The 18378-nt window shown below is 34.5% G+C and overlaps 1 protein-coding gene across 8 annotated transcripts in view; it reads left to right on the top strand.

Moving 5' to 3' along the window:
- Positions 1–18378, top strand: part of LOC129911087 (longitudinals lacking protein, isoforms N/O/W/X/Y) — a 329276-nt gene that overhangs the window by 206665 nt on the left and 104233 nt on the right. For 6 of the 8 annotated variants that reach the window (XM_055988753.1, XM_055988752.1, XM_055988758.1 and 3 more), the window contains one exon: positions 7954–8114. In XM_055988753.1, the coding sequence (XP_055844728.1) occupies positions 7974–8114 (141 nt within the window). In that variant the 5' untranslated portion in view covers positions 7954–7973. The remainder of the gene's footprint in view (positions 1–7953; positions 8115–18378) is intronic. The other 2 variants (XM_055988754.1, XM_055988755.1) reach the window with 1 other exon arrangement.

The raw sequence follows: 18378 nt of genomic DNA, 5'->3' as shown, positions 1-18378 counted from the left end.
CCGAAGTGCAGTCCAACATAGACATGTACGCGCTTCCGTATAATTTTTCTAAATCACATCGTCAATAGATCATTGGAGGCTATAGTGCGCGGTCCGAAGAAGACTCCTCTCTCTCTCTCCCTGGTGCTTGTCCCAGTGGCATGTGTCGGATCATGGAATATAGCTTCTTGATGAATGTGTAGTGTACCTATGTGGAATATATAGAGAGGAATCTCTGGCATATCGGAAATTAAGTCTTTATCTTAGTTTCTTTTTGTTGGGGTGCACTCACGCGGTATCATGTAGCCGGCATCTTTTGAAAGAAGAACACGCACAAGTTCAAGACAGACTAGAAGACAGACAGAAAGACTGGCAGAGAGTCTATATATAGAGGCGTACAAACATACACATACAGAATTGATGTCTGTCATAATTTATTAATCGACTTTGCGCGGACTTGAGCGAATATTTGAGTCAAGAGCAATCAATTATAATAAAAAAATCCCGCAATCGATCGGCAGAGTGAGTGTTGCTGGTCTAATGGTTGGTGAAGTTTTTAAACAACTGGAGTTTGAGGAATTTGAAATTTTTTCTAGTCCAAGTAGGTTCCGAAAAAAACCACCAAATGATTTTTTCAGGCTTATTTATAGCTTCAGAAGAGCTTTTCTTTGAGGAGTGTTTTACTTTAAGACTCCCATTGTGAATTCTGAAGTTTGCTACCAAAAATTTCTGTTAAAAGACTCTGTGAAAACAAGTTCCTTTAGTAAACTATGAAATTGTTTTTTCTTTGATTGCATATTGAGGCATGGAGTCCCAAAGCTTTTTAAGAAGAAGATTGCTCTAGAGGGACCTTAAATAATTTTAGAGGTCTTTCCTTAAAGTTCTTTCCCAAATTTAATTTTATAGACAACGGGCCTTTTGTCGAGAAATAGAAGAAGTTTTTTTCTATTTTGGGACCCCTAAGGTCATTTTTAAAGAATGTCTGCTAAAGACTCTGCAAAAACAATTTATTTTAGTAGATTAAGAAAGTCTTGAGGGTCCCAAAGAGTTTTTAAGACAATATTGCTTAGGAGGGTCCCAAGATCTCTTTTTGAAATTCTTCTTCAAGAGTTCCTCTCATCTGTTTAGAAAAGATTGAAATTTTGGTAAATCTTGATATTTAAGGATTCCAAAGGTATCAATAAAGACCCAACACTCAAAAACTCTTCTTTTGTAATATTTTTAGGGGGAACCTTATAAAAAGTTAAAATATCGATAAAATTATATAGCCAAATGGCGTCGGTGCAAGAATTATTGTTAGAGACTTATTAAATCTTTCTTTTTATTAATTTATTTTTCCCCGGAAATCGATTTTTCGACATCAAAGGTAACAGAACTTTAGTAAAAATACTTAACGGTATCTATTTGCCTAGGTATTATCTTTAAAGAAATTTCTTAACGCGTTTTTTTAGTCGATTAATAAAGAATATCGAACGGGGTACACTTCAATTTCCCGTTTAGGACTCCAAAAAAAAAATCGAGTATTAAAATTATAGTTTTTTTTTTTTTTGGGGACCGAAAAGCTTATTCTAGCCTAAGCTAGATATCTATATATTTATATCAAAACATCGATATTGTATTGATATCGATGCTGTTATCGTAATCGATTTTATACTTATTTGGTACCACTTTTGTTTGGTATTAAAGAACAAATTGACATTAGCTTGTTTGTTTAAAATAACGTATGAGAATTTCTGAAGTGAATGTGAACTATAAATAACAGAAAATAAACACAAATTTTATCCATTTTTGAGAAACTTTCGCTAAAGAGGCAAAGATTCTTTCCTATAAAAAATTCATAAAAGGCTCCATCCAGGTGACCAAATTTTAAGCACCTGACGCAGTGATGATGAGTTGCATTCTGTCAACATGAGAAAGTTTAAAACATTTATGATGGCACAACTCAAGCACCAAACTTTTATAGTCACATTTGTTTTCTTTTTAAATTGAAAAACTCCGACAAAAGAAATATTCTTCATTTTCATCAAAAATCATAAAACAGTTTTACAGAGATGTTGTTTTGTGTCCCAACATCAAACAAAATTTCTCATAAAATTTTTTGCTGGAACATCCACTACATCTACCATAAATACACTGTACTGCATAAGGCGACGATGACGAATTTCCTACATCATAAACAATAATGATCACTTTTTGTTATAGTCTCGTCTCTCTCATGAAAAAGCCTTCAAAAGGGTTCATGTAGAATAAATTTAAGTATTTCGTCAGCCATATAAGAACTACTGGGCTTTATTTATGACAAACTTCCAAGTAGTTAAAAGGTTCATTAAAAAATTTAGCTTACAACCCGGGAGACCAATCTTATAACTCCTTCTTTATCCAAAAAGGTTTTAAAATAAGGTAGTAAAAGAAAGGAGTAGAATATACATCCCTGCTGGCTATAACACTCTCTACTCAAGTCAACCAGAGGCCCCATTATATAAGAGTCTAGATGCCGATTTCAATGCTGGCCGGTTGGTTAGCCGGTGCTGTTTATAGAGTTAATGGTTAATGATCTTGCATGTTCAATTGCAGTTAAACAGAGAATTTTGTTAATAATAATAAAATGCAATCTTAATTATAATTGAAATTAATTGTTTTTTAAGTTGGAAGGGCATCACAGAGAGCACATCATCAGCATGTGCGCCTGCCGCCGCTGTTTTTTTTTTTTTTTTTTTTCTGCAATTTTATTTGAATTGCACATTGCGCCTTTGGATTATGTTAATGTTTTTGGGAAGACCAAACGAAGACTTCACAGAAGACATAATTTCTATGTGCAAAATTCTTGTTGTCCCAGGTAGGGGTCCACCGCATATGTATATTTGAAATTGATTAATTAAAACAGAAGGTAGTTTTATGCTCACTTCACCGTTGCGTTGGTCGTCCTCGTAACGTTGGTCAATGCAGATGCAGAAGTACAAGTTGTTTCTTTTTTTTTTATTTTGCAGTAGAATGTTTTAGTGAGTTGTTAAAGTGTATTATTAAAATTGTTCAAGACATTACACAACAGTTAGTCATGTTTGGGAAAAAAATAAAAGAGAAAGTAAATGATGGATTCAAAGGGCGGGAAGGATCATTAATTTAAATTATTCAAAAATTCTTCCCCTTAAACATTAAATGCAGACTTTATCTTATTACATACTTTTGTAAAGTCTCTTTTTTTAACCATCTTCTATTTTTTCGAAAATTTTCGAATATCAACATTTTCAAAATTTATCTATGATTATCTTTTTCTTCACTTCGAAGGACATGAATTTGTCGAAATTTTTCAGTTTTTATCAAATTTTCATTTCTTCCAAATTTGAGATACTAAAATTGGGGAATTTTTTTTTTAATTTACGACCAATATTAAATTTTTTGAAGAAAAAACGAAAATTTATCGATATTTATCATTTTATTTTTATTTTCTGCCAAATTCGAGTGACAAAATTTTGATTAAATTTTCATAATTTAGGACTGATGTGAAGTTCGAAAATTTTCAAACAATCAACATCTTCAAAATTTGTCGATAGGTAAACATATTTATTTTTCATTTTTGAATAATTCGAATGACACAATTTTGTCGAAATTCTCAAACTACTTTTTTTTCTAAAATTTTCAAATAATCAACATATTATTCAAATTTTCAATATTTATTTTTGTTTTTTTTTTCATTTCAGCAATGTAAAATTTTTTCGAACAATCATCTTCTAAATTTTTCGATATTTATCTTTTTCTTCAGTTATGCTAAATTTTGCCTAATTTTTCATAAAAATTAAAAAAAGTTTTTTTCAGGGGCCACCCTACCTTGTTTTTTATTCGAAAATGTTCGAATAATCAAAATTTCACGATATTTATCTTTTTTTTAATTTTTTTTTTAATTTGAGGGACGCAATTTTGAGGACCAATGTGAAGTTTTTCAACATCTTCAAATCTTCCTTGCCGCTAGTTTGTCGGAATTTTGCGGTTTGGGGTCGAAAACCAAATTCCAAAATCCAGAAAACTCGAAATTTTATTCATTCCGAAAATTTAAAAGCCAAAATAAATCTTAAGACTTAAGATGGCTGAAAAAAAAGAACTCTTAAACAAAAGCCAATAAGATATTTTTCTGACACCCTTTCCAAATACCCATCATAATCATCAGTCTTTTTAATTTTTCTATCATCACCTAACCTATCCCTATAATTGACAAAAAAAAAGTCAAAAACCCCATACCCAAAGCTATAAGCAGCCTTATAAGTTGACAATTCGACTAATTACCACTGACAGCTACTGCACAAACAACATGGCACACTTTGTAGCTCACTCTCATGAAGCCCATGAGGACCCTCAATCAATGTGTATATGCAATGTACACAAGTCTCTCCGAACCGTGATCTGATCCCCCCAAACAAAGCTGCGAGATGCCAGAGAGACCTCCTTTCTTTACGTCTTCAAGAATAGCTTACTGCTGCTTATACTATCAGCCGTCGATCCGAATGCGATAATTTATTAGCACAATTAACGCTGTTTCAACACACACAAACATATATAAGCTCTCATGTGCGCAGCAGTGCCGAGCGCGCGCGGTGCATTGCGGGACCCTGTGCTAACCTGCTAACAGTAAAATGTTGCTTTGCGGATGCTTGTTTGGGGTACTCATTGTGGTGAGGGTGCAGCAAAAAACTGCAACTGCAACCGACGACTGGCAACGGTGGAAAGCAGCTGATTTTGGTGCGGTAAGCGGTGCAATGGTAGTATGGTGCGGTGCCAATTGACGCTGCATGTTATGCGCTTTTGTGTTCCGATTACACTCCATTCTTTGGCTTGGTTTTTTTTGCGCTCTGCGAGCTCGTGTCATCCCACGCTACAACCAATGAACCGAACGCTATGTTGCGCTGCCACTGAGGTTGCATCTGTGCAAACTTGAAACACTCTCCCCACAGTGTTGGTGTGGGTGCACTTTAATCAATTTACCTTGCTCTGGTGTCCCGTTCGTCTTTTTTCTTTTCCTTCTTTTTATTTTGTTGCGAACTCTGCGCAAATTGTGCCCATTACGATGCGTAAACGTTACCCAACTTACAGGTACAGGTACAGCACAGCCTTAGCCACCGCCGCTCTGTTCCGCTTCATTTCTTATAGATCTGTGTACCTCGCGCAGTGGCAGCTATACTATAATCCGCCCTGAGAGAGAAGTGCTTGTAGAGATCTATCTCTCTGGGTACAGCGCAGCTCAGCGCATTCCGCGTTCGATTAGCATTCATTTGGCATAAATCTCGAATGAGCATAAAGCATTTTGCGAAGGCCCGTTTCTGATCGTCGTGATGGTAGATAGTCTGTATATATGCAACACGTTGTACCTTCGAAATACAACGATGCAAAACTCCGCACGTCCGTGTCCGCGTCCGGTTTAGAAGATTGCAATACCGTGTTGTTCTGATGCCTGACACTACTTCTTCTCTCTATCCCAAGCATCCGTTAATTCATAAATCAGGCGTGGGATACTAATTTTCTTAATTAACGCATATGGTGTGGTGTAGTTAAGACTTCTTTGAGGGCAGGTGGCAAGATGGTAGTAGGTAGAATGGACTTAAGTGGCACTAAGCTTCTTTTCTTATTTGAAACGAAACGTTTACGGATGTAAAGGTGAGACCTTATTTTCTTATGTTTGTTTTGTTTATTTTGATTGTTTGCTGATGTTTTGGCTTAAATCAGTTGTTGTGTTTAATTTTTTTTTTTTTTTTTTTTTTTTGTTGGTTGGAAGTTAAGTGCGAACGGAATTGATTAGACCTTATAACCTTGTTTGCGAGCTCATATACGGTTGATTGCGAACATGTGGGTGTTTTTACTTGGTAAGAAGTGTAACTTTACTTAATTGCTTCCAATCAGGTGTTGAGTTTATATAAAAAAAAAGATGTGTATAGAAAAGACTTAAGTCTTGTTGAGGTTCCTTTATCCATAATTTCTTCTGAAAATTGATGAATGCTTGATATTTAAAAGAAAAGCTTCCAAAATGATCTTCTGGTCTATTTCTTTCGATCATGTTTGCATGAATACTTACATAAATAGAAACTCTTTCATACAGGTGTTGAAATAATAGTTTGTCAATTTAAATAAATTTGATTCCATTGAAACTTGCTTAATGGAGCAATCTTTTGATTAATATCCAACACCATTCAGCACAAAGTTGTATAGCTGAATTATGTTCAATCTTGAAAGTTATTAATCACAGGCTGGTAGTTTCATAGAAATTATATTGAAGTTTCTTGGTTAGTTGTTTTCGATTAAAGAAGTTACCGCCCAGCCAATCACACACATACGTGTTGGAAAAGATGCAATAAAAATGAAATTAATCACTAGTTTATGTAAGCAAAAAAAAAGAAGATTCATTTCTCTAACTGGTTTCAATATTTATGGATTAAAAGTAGAACAAACCAGTAATAGCTTACATAGGTTTGAAAAAAGCATACACCTCAAAGATTACCTTACACGTGTTGTACGTGTTGAACACTTGCCCACAGGTTAAATAGAATGAAATTGTGCATGGAATGCTTTGTTATAAATTTAAATGGCGCCCAATGCGAATTTTAAAAGAAAGTAATATTTTAAAGTGTTTAAAAAGAAATAAATATGAAATCGAACGAAATATCCCACAGTAACATTGCAACAAGCTAAATTGCTCATTCTGAAAGCTTAAAGAGAAAAGAAGAAGTAAATGGCGCCCAATGCGAGGCTCAAAACAAAGTAATATTTTAAAGTTTGGAAAGGTGACATTTTCTAATGCAACCACAAAATTTGATCGAAATATCCATCAGTATTCTTGCAATAAGCTAGGTTACTCTTTATAGAAATTACTCATTCTGAAAGCTTATAGAAAAAAAAGCAGACTTAAATGGCGCCCAATGTGAAGCATAAAACAAAGAAATGTTTTAAAGTGTTTAAGTGATTGAAAGGTGATGTTTTTTATATGTCAATGTAAAGACCCATTAATAGGTTAATTTTTCCAGAAAGTTAACAAAGAAAATTAGACTTCAATGGCGCCCAATGCGAAGCTTGAAAAAAGAGATGTTTTTCTCTTCCAAGCAAAGAAAAACATCAGTAATCTTGCAATAAGCTAGGTTACTCTTTCTAGAATGTTAAAAAAGAAAAAAACACTCAAACACACAAAACCATCACATTCAAATATAATTTACATACAACAAGTTGCAAGAAAATATTACTTGCAACAGATTCCATTCCAAAATATTTGTTTTAAAGAATCTTTTCTTCGTCTATTTTTCTTGTTGCATTCAATACACTCTTCTATGATACAATCCTCTCCTCTATAACGATGATTCCCCTATATTTTCTTCATTTTAAACCGAAACAGAAAGAAATGGAAATTCAAAACCACTTTTGCGTGCAATCATCCCGACACGCATTTACACAATAATTAAAGCGGTCAAATTGCGCTCGCGTACACGCTTAATTACCAGAGCTATTGCACACATGCGCTCATGTGCGAGCATGTTAAGGTGTCTCTTTCATCCTGATGCGCAATGTGTTTTTCATGCGCGAAGCAACGAAGAGGATAGAGGAGTTTCTCGTGTTTCTATTTCTATATATCTCAGCGTTGGCGGCTTTTGCGTTCATCGGTAGAAGAATCGTCGTCAACGTTGTTGTTGTTGTTGTTTTTGTTCTAGTATATTAAATGCGCGCCCTGAATATTGATTTGCAATTGGACATCGAACATGAACAGTAATTAAATGCGCGCTTAATGAATGTAGACATAGAAGAGATTCTAGGCTTATTGACAAGGCCAATCGTTTTTTTTTTTATGTGCGCACACGTAGGTAACTAGAGCCTACGGGATAAGTAGTTTTTACATTCTACAAATTTTTAATTTATTTATTTTTAACGTTAAAGAACAAATTAATGATAAAAAAAAAGATTTTAAAATTAATATTTATTTATTTGTATTTGCTTTTTTATTTACAGCAGCGTAAGCTGTCACCGACATGGGCAGTGAGCACTACTGCTTGAGGTGGAACAATCATCAATCCAACCTGTTAGGGGTGTTTAGTCAATTATTACAGGACGAGAGTCTGGTGGACGTCACGTTAGCTTGTTCTGAGGGCGCCCCCATCAGAGCCCATAAGGTAAGTTGTTGAAAAAATTTTATAAAAATAAAAAAAAATTAAGACCTCGAAAAATTTGACTTCATCAAAAAGACCGCAAATGTTACAAATTAAATGAGATTTGAAAAGTATAATGATAGTTTTATAAAACATTCTAATTGAAAATGTGTTCAAAGAATACAGTGAACCTACCGATAGGGTCTCAACTTTTTGTTTAATAAAAAAATAGTGTGATTTTAGTTCTAACTAAGTTAAAAAAAAGTTTAAGGGTCTCAATTTATTGGTATTCAATTTCATAATGAATGTCCAATTCCAACAGTGACTTAGGACCCCAAAATGCCACCTATGTATAACTAAGATCAGTTTTGCTAATGCTTTTTATGCAATTAAATATTTTTTTAAAGCCAACTCCTCTCACGGAATTGCTTGTAAATTTCTGTAATATTTATTATGTTTAAAAAAAAACCCAAAGACCCCTTCAATTCTGAGGTGATCAAAATTACATTAAAAGTAAAGAGTTAAATGCGATTTGAAAAGAATAAGAATAATCTTGAAAACCATTAGCTTATTTTCTTATTGAAAATGTAACTGATACCCATCAAAGGGTCCCAACTTTTTTTTAATAAAAAAAGTGTGATTTTGTGTGTTCTAAATAAATTCAAAAAAGTATAAGGGTATTAATTTATTGGTGTAAAATTTAGTAATGAAATTTCAAAATTGATTTAGGACCCCAAAACTTAAATTTCTCCTCAAATTAAGTAAAATTTTTGGTGTTGTGTAGTATGCACATATTTCGGGTTTGCAATGTACCTATTAATTAAGGCATTAAATAAAACACAATTTTGGGGTCACAAAATTTATAATTTTTTGACTCGGGCTAAGCTCAACAAATCAAGATTAAAATGGTAAAAATAATTAAATTGTCAATCATGAAAGATTTTTTGAGACTTTCTAGGGGTCCTTACCATCAATAAAAAATAGGGTCTGAAACAATTAAATTTCGCAAATTGTTTTATTTTTTAAGAAAAAAAAAATATAAACAAAACAGGCCTTAAAATACACCAAAGCCCTCCCATCTGACAACCTTAACGTAATTTATATCATTTTCTTAAACTATGCCGCTTAAGCCCCCAAACCCAATTGAAATCTTAAACCTCCCAAAAACACAAAAGTACCCGACGAGATGTATTTATTTTAAATGTCAATGAAACATCAATCAAATAAAATATAACCAGATTATACCTCTGATTACCGTTTATATTTTCTATAATAACCGCACAAAACCCATTCACTATGCCTTCGAGTATTATAAACCCCCGGAGGTAAATATCTAATAATAATTGTGTATATTCAAAAAAAGATTACAATCTATTATTTTATTCATGTCCAAAAAACTCTAATATCTAATTTGTATCTATAAAATTGTTTTGCATATATGCGCGCTCATACAACATGTGCATTATACTTTCCGTTTGTTGCAACATGTTTTTTGTTTTCTTGTTTGTTGTTGTAAACTTTTTGAGTTGCTTTTTTTTCTAATTAAAATGTTAATCCTCGTATCGGTGATCTTTTAGTTTATTCCTTTTGCAACAACTTTGCAATCCATTTTTAGCCAAAAGGAACAAAAAACAACAACAACAACAAAAAATAGTGTGCAACATGAAGTTAAGCATAAAAAATGAAGTCCAAAAAATATTATTATTAAGCTAAAGCAGCAAGCAAGCAGTATGAATATACCCCAACCCATAAAAAAAGCCAACGCCTTCGCCTCAAAGAGTGTGTAGTTGTTCATTGCGAGTATGTGTACTTGTCATGTTGAATACCTGCTCTATAGTATGCGAGATATCTTAAAAAACAACAACAACAAAAACAGAAGTAAAACGCCAAATTCAGAATCGGTACGGTCACAGCTTCAACCATACCTTTTATCCCGGCTCCGTCACAATTTGTCTGAAATAAATCAGATTAGTGTGCTGAGAGGCTGCGCGAGAGGGAACAAAATTTGCATTCGCCTGCCCATAGACATAAAGATCCTTTGAATTCATTTGCTAAACGATCTGTGTGGAGGAGTGGGTTTGGTTTTTTTCGGATATCTATTCGTTATATTCCTCTCGAAAAAACAAAAGCGGCCAACCAACAGTACCTTGAGGCACTTAGGTGTGAAATTTGTTTAAATAAATTTGAGCTTTTTGAAGTTATACTTCTTATGGGAGGGTGGGTATGAAAATTTACTTTTTGACAAGAATGTCAAAGGGATTATGACGCGATCACCCTGGGTAGCAGGGCTGTCGTTTCACCTTTAGAGTAGGCAGTACTTTAGTATTTAAAAATGTAGTGCAGTACGGCAAACATAAAACACACAACACGTTGCATGTGGCAAGTCGTATGTGGCAGGTTGCATGTTGCAAGTTGCATGTGGCAAGTTGTATGTGGCAAGTTGCGTGTGGCAAGTTGCATGTGGCAAGTTGCATGTGGCAAGTTGCATGTGGCAAGTTGCATGTGGTAATTTCCATGTGGCAAGTTGCCTCTCACATTTCAGCTCAGCTCACAGCTCAGCTCAGCTCACAGCTCAGCTCAAATTTGAGCTAGGTACCATAGCTTAGCTGAAAGTGAGCTGAGCTGAAAGTGAGCTGAGCTGAAAGTGAGCGCCCCAAGTTCCAACGCCTATATCTCAGAATTTTGAGAAAAATGACAAAACATTTTTTGATGCCAAAAGGTAGCGGGGGCTCTAACCTACATTTGGGTACAACTCTCATTCCTGTAGGTCCACGCGTTCTCAAACCGGGAGAACTTAAAAGTAAAAAAAAAATAGGCACGATTCTGAAAAAAAAGGCATGATGTGGCGGTTTAACATGGAAGGCGATTTTAAAAAATCTGACAATGTGCAAAGCGTAGGCCCATGACACAAGCTATCATTTGGCATCACTCCCAAAAATTGCTCTCAAGCGGTTTAGCTTCCAGGAGCTTTCAAATATTAGGGGATATTTCGAAAAAAAAATTTACCCCAACTTTCAAACGCGATTTTCTCAGAATTTTGAAAAAAATCGAAAAACCGGATTATACCACTATCGGCTAGCTGAGAATATAAGCTTTCATATGGCACCACTCCCCTGTCTCTAGATCAAAGCGTTCGAACGCCTATATCGCGGAATTTTGAAGAAAATGAAAATAAAATTTTTTGATGCCAAAAGGTAGCGGGGACTCTAACCTACATTTGGGGATAATTCCCATCCCTGTAGGTCCACGCGTTCTCAAACTGGGAGAACTTAAAAGTTAAAAAAAAATAGGCATGATTCTGAAAAAATAGGCATGATGTGGCGGTTTAACATGGAAGGCGATTTTTTAAAAATCTAACAATGTGCAAAGCGTAGGCCCATGACACAAGCTATCATTTGGCATCACTCCCAAAAATTGCTCTAAAGCGGTTTAGCTTCCAGGAGCGTTTAAAGATTCGGGGATTTTTCGAAAAAAAAATTTACCCCAACTTTCAAAACCGATTTTCTCGGAATTTTGAAAAAAGTCGAAAAACCGGATTGTACCGGAATTTTTTTTTTATGATAAAAAAAGAATTATTTTACTAAAAAAATAGAAATATATTTACTATCAATAACACCAAGAGAAAAGATCACGAAAAATTATCTGTCTTATTTATAAAAATATCTATGTGTTAAAATAATTCCATTAATAACTAGAACCAAAAATCTTAAGCTATGGTGTTTTATAAAAGTTTAAAATATCTTCATATTTCATTCATTATACTTTCCAAATAAAAATCAATGTATCCTCTCACCCATCACAGCTCAGCTCAGCTCACTTTACCTTAGCTCACCCAACAGCTCAGCTCAACCATCAGCTCAGCTCACTTTCAGCTTAGCTCAAATGAGCTGAGCTATGGTACATAGCTCAAAAGTGAGCTAGCTCAAAATTTGAGCTGAGCTGCGAGCTGAACTCAGCTCACTTTTGAGCTTTGTAGCAACCCTGCAAGTTGCATATTGCTACTACTAGTGCTGAAGCACACACAATCCTCATAAAATTACCATATAGCATATTTCATGCGCAATTTGTTTACTTTCGTTAAGCATATACCGTACGTTCTGAACCGCACAACATGAGTAAATTTCACAGATTAAATTGAAAACTACATGGACGCAAGGAGGATGAAAGAATTAATTTATTGTTCACTTGATAAAAATGTAAAAAACGAAGTGTGGATTAATTAATTTAATAATAGAAATTAAAAATATCAAATGAAATTCATTTACATTTACTGAATGAGAAGTATAACTTCAGTCGCGTGTACATGTGTACACACACTCTTTTTTTTTTTTGTTTAGTTTTCTTGTTGTTATTTTTTTTTTGGATTAAAGATTGCGTTCAATTGATATGATCCCGCGCCCGCATTTTCAATCGAGGTGAAGGTGCACGCGTGGCTTCGTCGACGTTGCTTTGCACATTTAGAAAAAAAAAACTTACATCAGCCCAGTCAGCTACTAAATGCTGTCATGTAGCTTTGTTGGCAAATTGTTACACAATGCGAATTAGTGTCCGGATATATTAGAGTTAACAAACGAGTGACGCCGTCGACTATGCGCCCGTACTACGACCGCCGTCATTGTTTTGCGTCTTAATGTTCCCAAATGGCAATGTTATCACACACATACACAGTTTACCCAGGGCATTATCCCAGCTAATACAAGGTGCGGCATTGTTGTTAGACTACTTCCAGGTGAAATGCTGAGAATATCCTTCCTCTTGTAAGTTTGCACAAAAGAATATAGAGATTATACTTTGGTCATGGTTGTCTATCATTTTAATATTTAGGACAAGCTATTTGTAAAATATTTAAGTCACGCCCTGGCTTAGTTAAATGCAAAATTTCATTGCTAATTTAGTTGATATTGCAAGAGTTGATAAGTGAAGGACATATTCTACCAAAATACTGTCAAGAAAATAATTAATTAAAATAAAGAGGTATGAAACCTGCGTGTTTTTTTTCAATAAAAACTTGGCATTGCCAAATGGCGCCCAATGTGAAGCTTCATACTAAAACATAAAAAAGCAATACCTTAATCCTATGTGAAATGAAAAATGAAGACGCAAATTATGTCTAATATAAAATTAAAATATTTTAAAATAAAAGTGGCGCCCAACGTGAGATTACATGATATGATTGAACTAATGCGTCAAGGTATTGGAAAGAGAAAAGCACTTAAGATAACAATTTACTTTCCTTATTTGTCATGGTTTTCGAGTTAAACCAACCCAGTTATACAAAATGGCGCCCAACGTGTAAAACTACTGCACTGAAACAAAAACCAAAATTTACTCAGAAATGTCTTTTTCTTCTTTTAAGAACGCTTCCTTCAATTTCAAAAGATAAAAAAGCATTAGTAATTAAATGTGTGTCACCCAACGACAGGTTAAAATAAATAATAAATCTAAAGTGGCGCCCAACGTGAGATTACAGGATATAATTGGTATTGGAAGGAGAAAAGCATTCAACATAACAATTTACTTTCCTTATTTGTCATGGTTTTCGAGTTAAACCAACCCAGTTATACAAAATGGCGCCCAATGTGTAAAACAACTGCACTGAAACAAAAACCAAAATTTACTCAGAAATGTATTTTTCTTCTTTTAAGAACGCTTCCTTCAATTTCAAAAGATAAAAAAGCATTAGTAATTGAATGTGTGTCGCCCAACGACAGTTTAAAATAGATAATAAACCTAAAGTGGCGCCCAATGTGAGATTACAGAACTTGATTTAACAAATGTGGCAAGCTATTAAGCGTAAAAGAGACATTTAGTTGGAAAAGTATTCATGATTATCACAAAAAAAATTTTTTAAATGGTGTGTTACAAAATGGCGCCCAACATAAATTAAAAATAACTGAGAAGCGAATTTGTTTTCATTTTATTGTGTTTCAATCTTCCGTTAAATTAAAAATAAATGATTAAAAATGGCACTTAAATAGAAGCTAAAAAGATTTAAAATAAAAGTGGCGCCCAACGTCAAGTCACAAAATTATTTATATAACAAACACAGTCACACAGAAAAAATGTCTCATATCGGCGTGCGACTATGTAAATTATTTGTTTTTGGTTAGATGCAACCGAATCCGAAGCCCATTTTACTTCATTACATCAGGTTTTCAAGGTTACCTCAAAAAAAAAAAAAAAAAAAAATCGTTTCATGATGATTTAAGACAAGTCACCAAAATGGGTATGCTTATAAACTTGGTTCTTGAAGGAATTTTAAAAGCATTTACTAAGACAACACTTTAGAAATCATATACAATCAAATCGACTCGTCAGAGTACTCTGAGGAATTTCAATAAATCACATCCAGTGGTGTCCCACAAGAAAGTGATGTAGGACCTATTCTGTTTTTTGTTATATGCAAGCAATAGTTTATTCAATAATAACACCATAACGATATTTTTTGCGGATAATATTTTCTTTGGTAAAAATCCCACCGCATTATAACCTACAATCCACAAAAAGAAAATGTCATTTTTGACAAGGAACAACTTTCTTGAAATGTGAAAGGACCAAACAATTTTTATCTCCTCCATATATTTCCTCCATCCAAAACTTTTCCCACACTAAATTTTGTGGTGACCCTTTCAACTGCATATTCAACACACTCTTTTAATCGACAAAACAAAACCAACTTTCAAAAGATAGAGAGCGCCACCAATAAACCTGTCATCAAGTTGACAGCTTACCAAGCAATAATCACAATCACCCACAGTAACCCCATGAACCATCATAACAACAACAAAGAACTCCCTCGCTCTCGTTCCTCTTTCATCATTCTCCTCCTCCTTATGCATTGACTTGAATTGAAATGTCAATGCACATCCACAATATTACAGCGACAGCAACCACAATGCGATAATTTATGTTCAGAATCCATTACACCCAATGTCAGTCATCATCATCATCATCCACATCATCATCAACATCCCACCCAGAGTCTCACAACCATAGTCTCATAGTCAGTTTCATTGCAACCAAGAGTTGGTATATAGTGACACAACAAAACACTGCAACAATCAAACCATGCGGCCATAGTGTACACCGCAACAAACATAAACTCACGCCAGAGGGCGCCTCCATATGATACATACAAAACAAAAGAAATGTCAGTATTTCAACACAATATACAAAAAAAAAATGGAGTAAGAGTACATCATCATCATCATCTAGACTGCGGTGTAGAAAGTGGCCAAACTATACGAAAGGAGAGTGTTTTCAATGTGTCACAAAGTTGTCGTCGAGTCGAGTCGTCAACGTTGCATGGTTATAGTCTTTCACCAATGAAGGAAGACCGTCGGAAATTGTCGACGATTAATGCATCATGGCCACTGGCCTAACCAACAAAACATTTCAGCGATGAAATTGCATCCTGACCCGCAGGATGAACAAAAAAAAAAAAAAAAAAACTGCCATCATTTTTTTTGTTCGTTCTAATCTTTGACCATCTTCTCCATTAGAGTTGACATTTGGGATGACGTTTGATCAAACCAATTTTCCAATTATCCATCTAATACATCGACACCACGACACACTGTCTCTTCTCTCGACTCGAGGGAGAAGAAAAAAAAATTGATTATCACACAGGTGTCCTTAGACTTTTCTGCCATCATACCGCAACGCCCTCTGGTGGATGAAAAATCTGTCCCAAATTATCGAAGGAGCCACTGACTTCGTATAGATCAAAGAGATTCCATTAACACAACTTTCCATCGCTCCAACATTCAAAACTATATTCCCCCTAACACACAGAGTCGAGTCGGAGTCAGTAGACCGGTTTGAGATTCCAGAGACAAAAACAAAAAAAAACATCCTGGACCATCATCGTCTATACATCCTCTTCACATGCCTCTTTGCTCGACGATGATGCTCTGTGACCAAACTCAATTTGCAAGCGTTTGCGGATGATGTCGCCGCTTGATGATGCTGGAGGATATTGGTTCCTCTGTTTCTCAGTCGGACGAACGACGACGCAGCTGGGAAGACACTTGTCTGCGTGTTTCTACATCTTGTTCCATTTTTTTTTTTTTTTTTCAGCTGGACGATGCGATGGCTGCTGGTGATGATGCTGAATGTGCTGGATGATGCCGATGGTGATGATGATGCCAATCGGTCCAGGAGATAGAATGATGGAATGCATCAATGGTCAGTGAAGTTGAAGTGTGTGTTGGCGGCGGCGGCGATGGGGGAGCTTAGATATTTTTTTTTCCTTCCTTCCATTTTTTTTTTGTTCCAGGACACCTGTGGAGGTTGATCAGTGTTAAGTAAGGGGAATGCATATTCATATGATTTTTTCTCTCATTCTCCTTCTCTTTCTCTCTCACTCTTCTTCAGACTTTTTTTCTTATTGAAGTTGAAGTTAATTTATTCTTAAAACGTTGTGTTTTGGATTTTACCATCCTTTTCCTTATTGATGGTGTTGTAGGAATATATCACTCTGTGTTTTTTTGTTTTGTGTTGTGGGTGTATCTCTGACTGACTTTTTTTTTTCTGTATATATGGAAAGGCACTGAAGGCATGTTTTGAGTTGTTTTTTGGGAGGAAGTTGATTGCAAATAGAGCAATGCGCATCGTCGTGTCGGTTGATGCAAATATGCATACAGACCATTCAGCAAGTTGTGTCTTGGTGTGGTTCTTTGCCATCCAGCACAGAGGAGATGCCAAGTGAGTCTAAATTTGTCACTAAATGGATTCGATATGCATAGATGGAAATGGCCAGGGCCACACAAGGAAAAAAGGAGGGTTTGTTGTAGGTATATGTTTGTACTACTGATCGATTGATTGCAGGTTAAGAAAAAAAAAGAAAAAAAAATAAGCTCGAAAAAAATCTAAGTGGGTGTAATGGAGAAGGAAACTTAGCAATTAAGAGGGATCAACTTCAGGGTTTTATCCAATTAACTTTTAGATGAAGAAAAAATGTTTAAAAAAAAAATAAAAAGAAGATGAAAATTGGTACGAGTGCTTAGCAGTTGTTATACTAACTAGTTTGTCCTTCTTCTTCAACATGCATCATGGAAGAATAAATTGTGAGGGAGAGAGGAAACTTTCAACACCTTCATGGTGTGTTTGTTGAAATAAAACATAAATCTATCTTGTTTGTATTAAAAAAAAAAAAAACAACAAAGTTTAGGGAGTTTTTTACGTGTTATTTCAAAATTTTAAGTCAGAAGTTTAATGGCAAGGGGTTTTAGGAGTCTAGAGATATCCATGAACTGCGTGTTCTACTTAACATTGTTAACTTGCTTTAGCTAAGTTTAAAAAAGTCATTCAAAATCGAATTAAAGAAAAACATTATTTTTCTGCGAAATTATAATTCACATTCAGTTTTAACAAAAAATAAAACCGAACTTGTTTTCTCCGTTTTCGTTTCTCATTGCTTTTACTGTGAGCATGTATGTATACTAGGGTGGGTCAAAAAAATCGAAATTCGTTTTTTCGATTTTGTACTGCGAAAAATCGATTGCTAGACAACTCTAGAATATACACACCAAATATGAGCTCTTTATATTAATGGGAAGGTCCTCCGCTTCGAAATTTTCCATTTTTACATCAAGCTTCTACTAAAAATAAATAATTTTTTTATTGATTGACTTTTTAGCAAATTTTTTTACATATTCTTGTAGAAAATTGAACGTTCTAAAAAAAGGCCTTATACACTTTTTTTTTAGTTTAGTAGATATTTGAGGTCCAAAAATCGAGAATTGTTCTTAATTTTGTAACAAATTGAAAAATTATAATAATCAAACGCGCATGACATATTCTTGTAGAAAACAGATTGCTCCACAAAAAAGGTCTTATTAACTTTTTTCATTAATTTAATCATTCTAAAGATATTCGAGGTCAAAGTTAAAAAAAAAATTACAATTTCCTAAAAAGTTGATGAATAAAAAAATGATTTTTTTTACTAGATGCTTGATGTAAAAATGGAAAATTGTGAAGCGGAGGGCCTTCCCAATAATATAAAGAGCTCATATTTGGTGTGTATATTCTAAAGCAATCGATTTTTCGGAGTACAAAATCGAAAAAAAAGAATTTCGATTTTTTTGACCCACCCAAATGTATACCTCTCTTTTGCCTGACAAATCGGTAATTTCATAGGGCCATTTTTATCGACTGACTAGGTAAATAAAGCTTTTCTTTGTTTTTTTTTTTTTTCTTTCTTCCGTTGGGGGTTCCGCAATACCCATCTGATGCTTGGGAGATATGTAAAGTTTTAGTAGGTTAGAAGCTTTAAAAAAATAATAAA

Source organism: Episyrphus balteatus, chromosome 2, assembly GCF_945859705.1.
Source record: "Episyrphus balteatus chromosome 2, idEpiBalt1.1, whole genome shotgun sequence".
Lineage (NCBI taxonomy): Eukaryota > Metazoa > Arthropoda > Insecta > Diptera > Syrphidae > Episyrphus > Episyrphus balteatus.
This window is presented reverse-complemented; position numbering and strand designations above follow the sequence as displayed.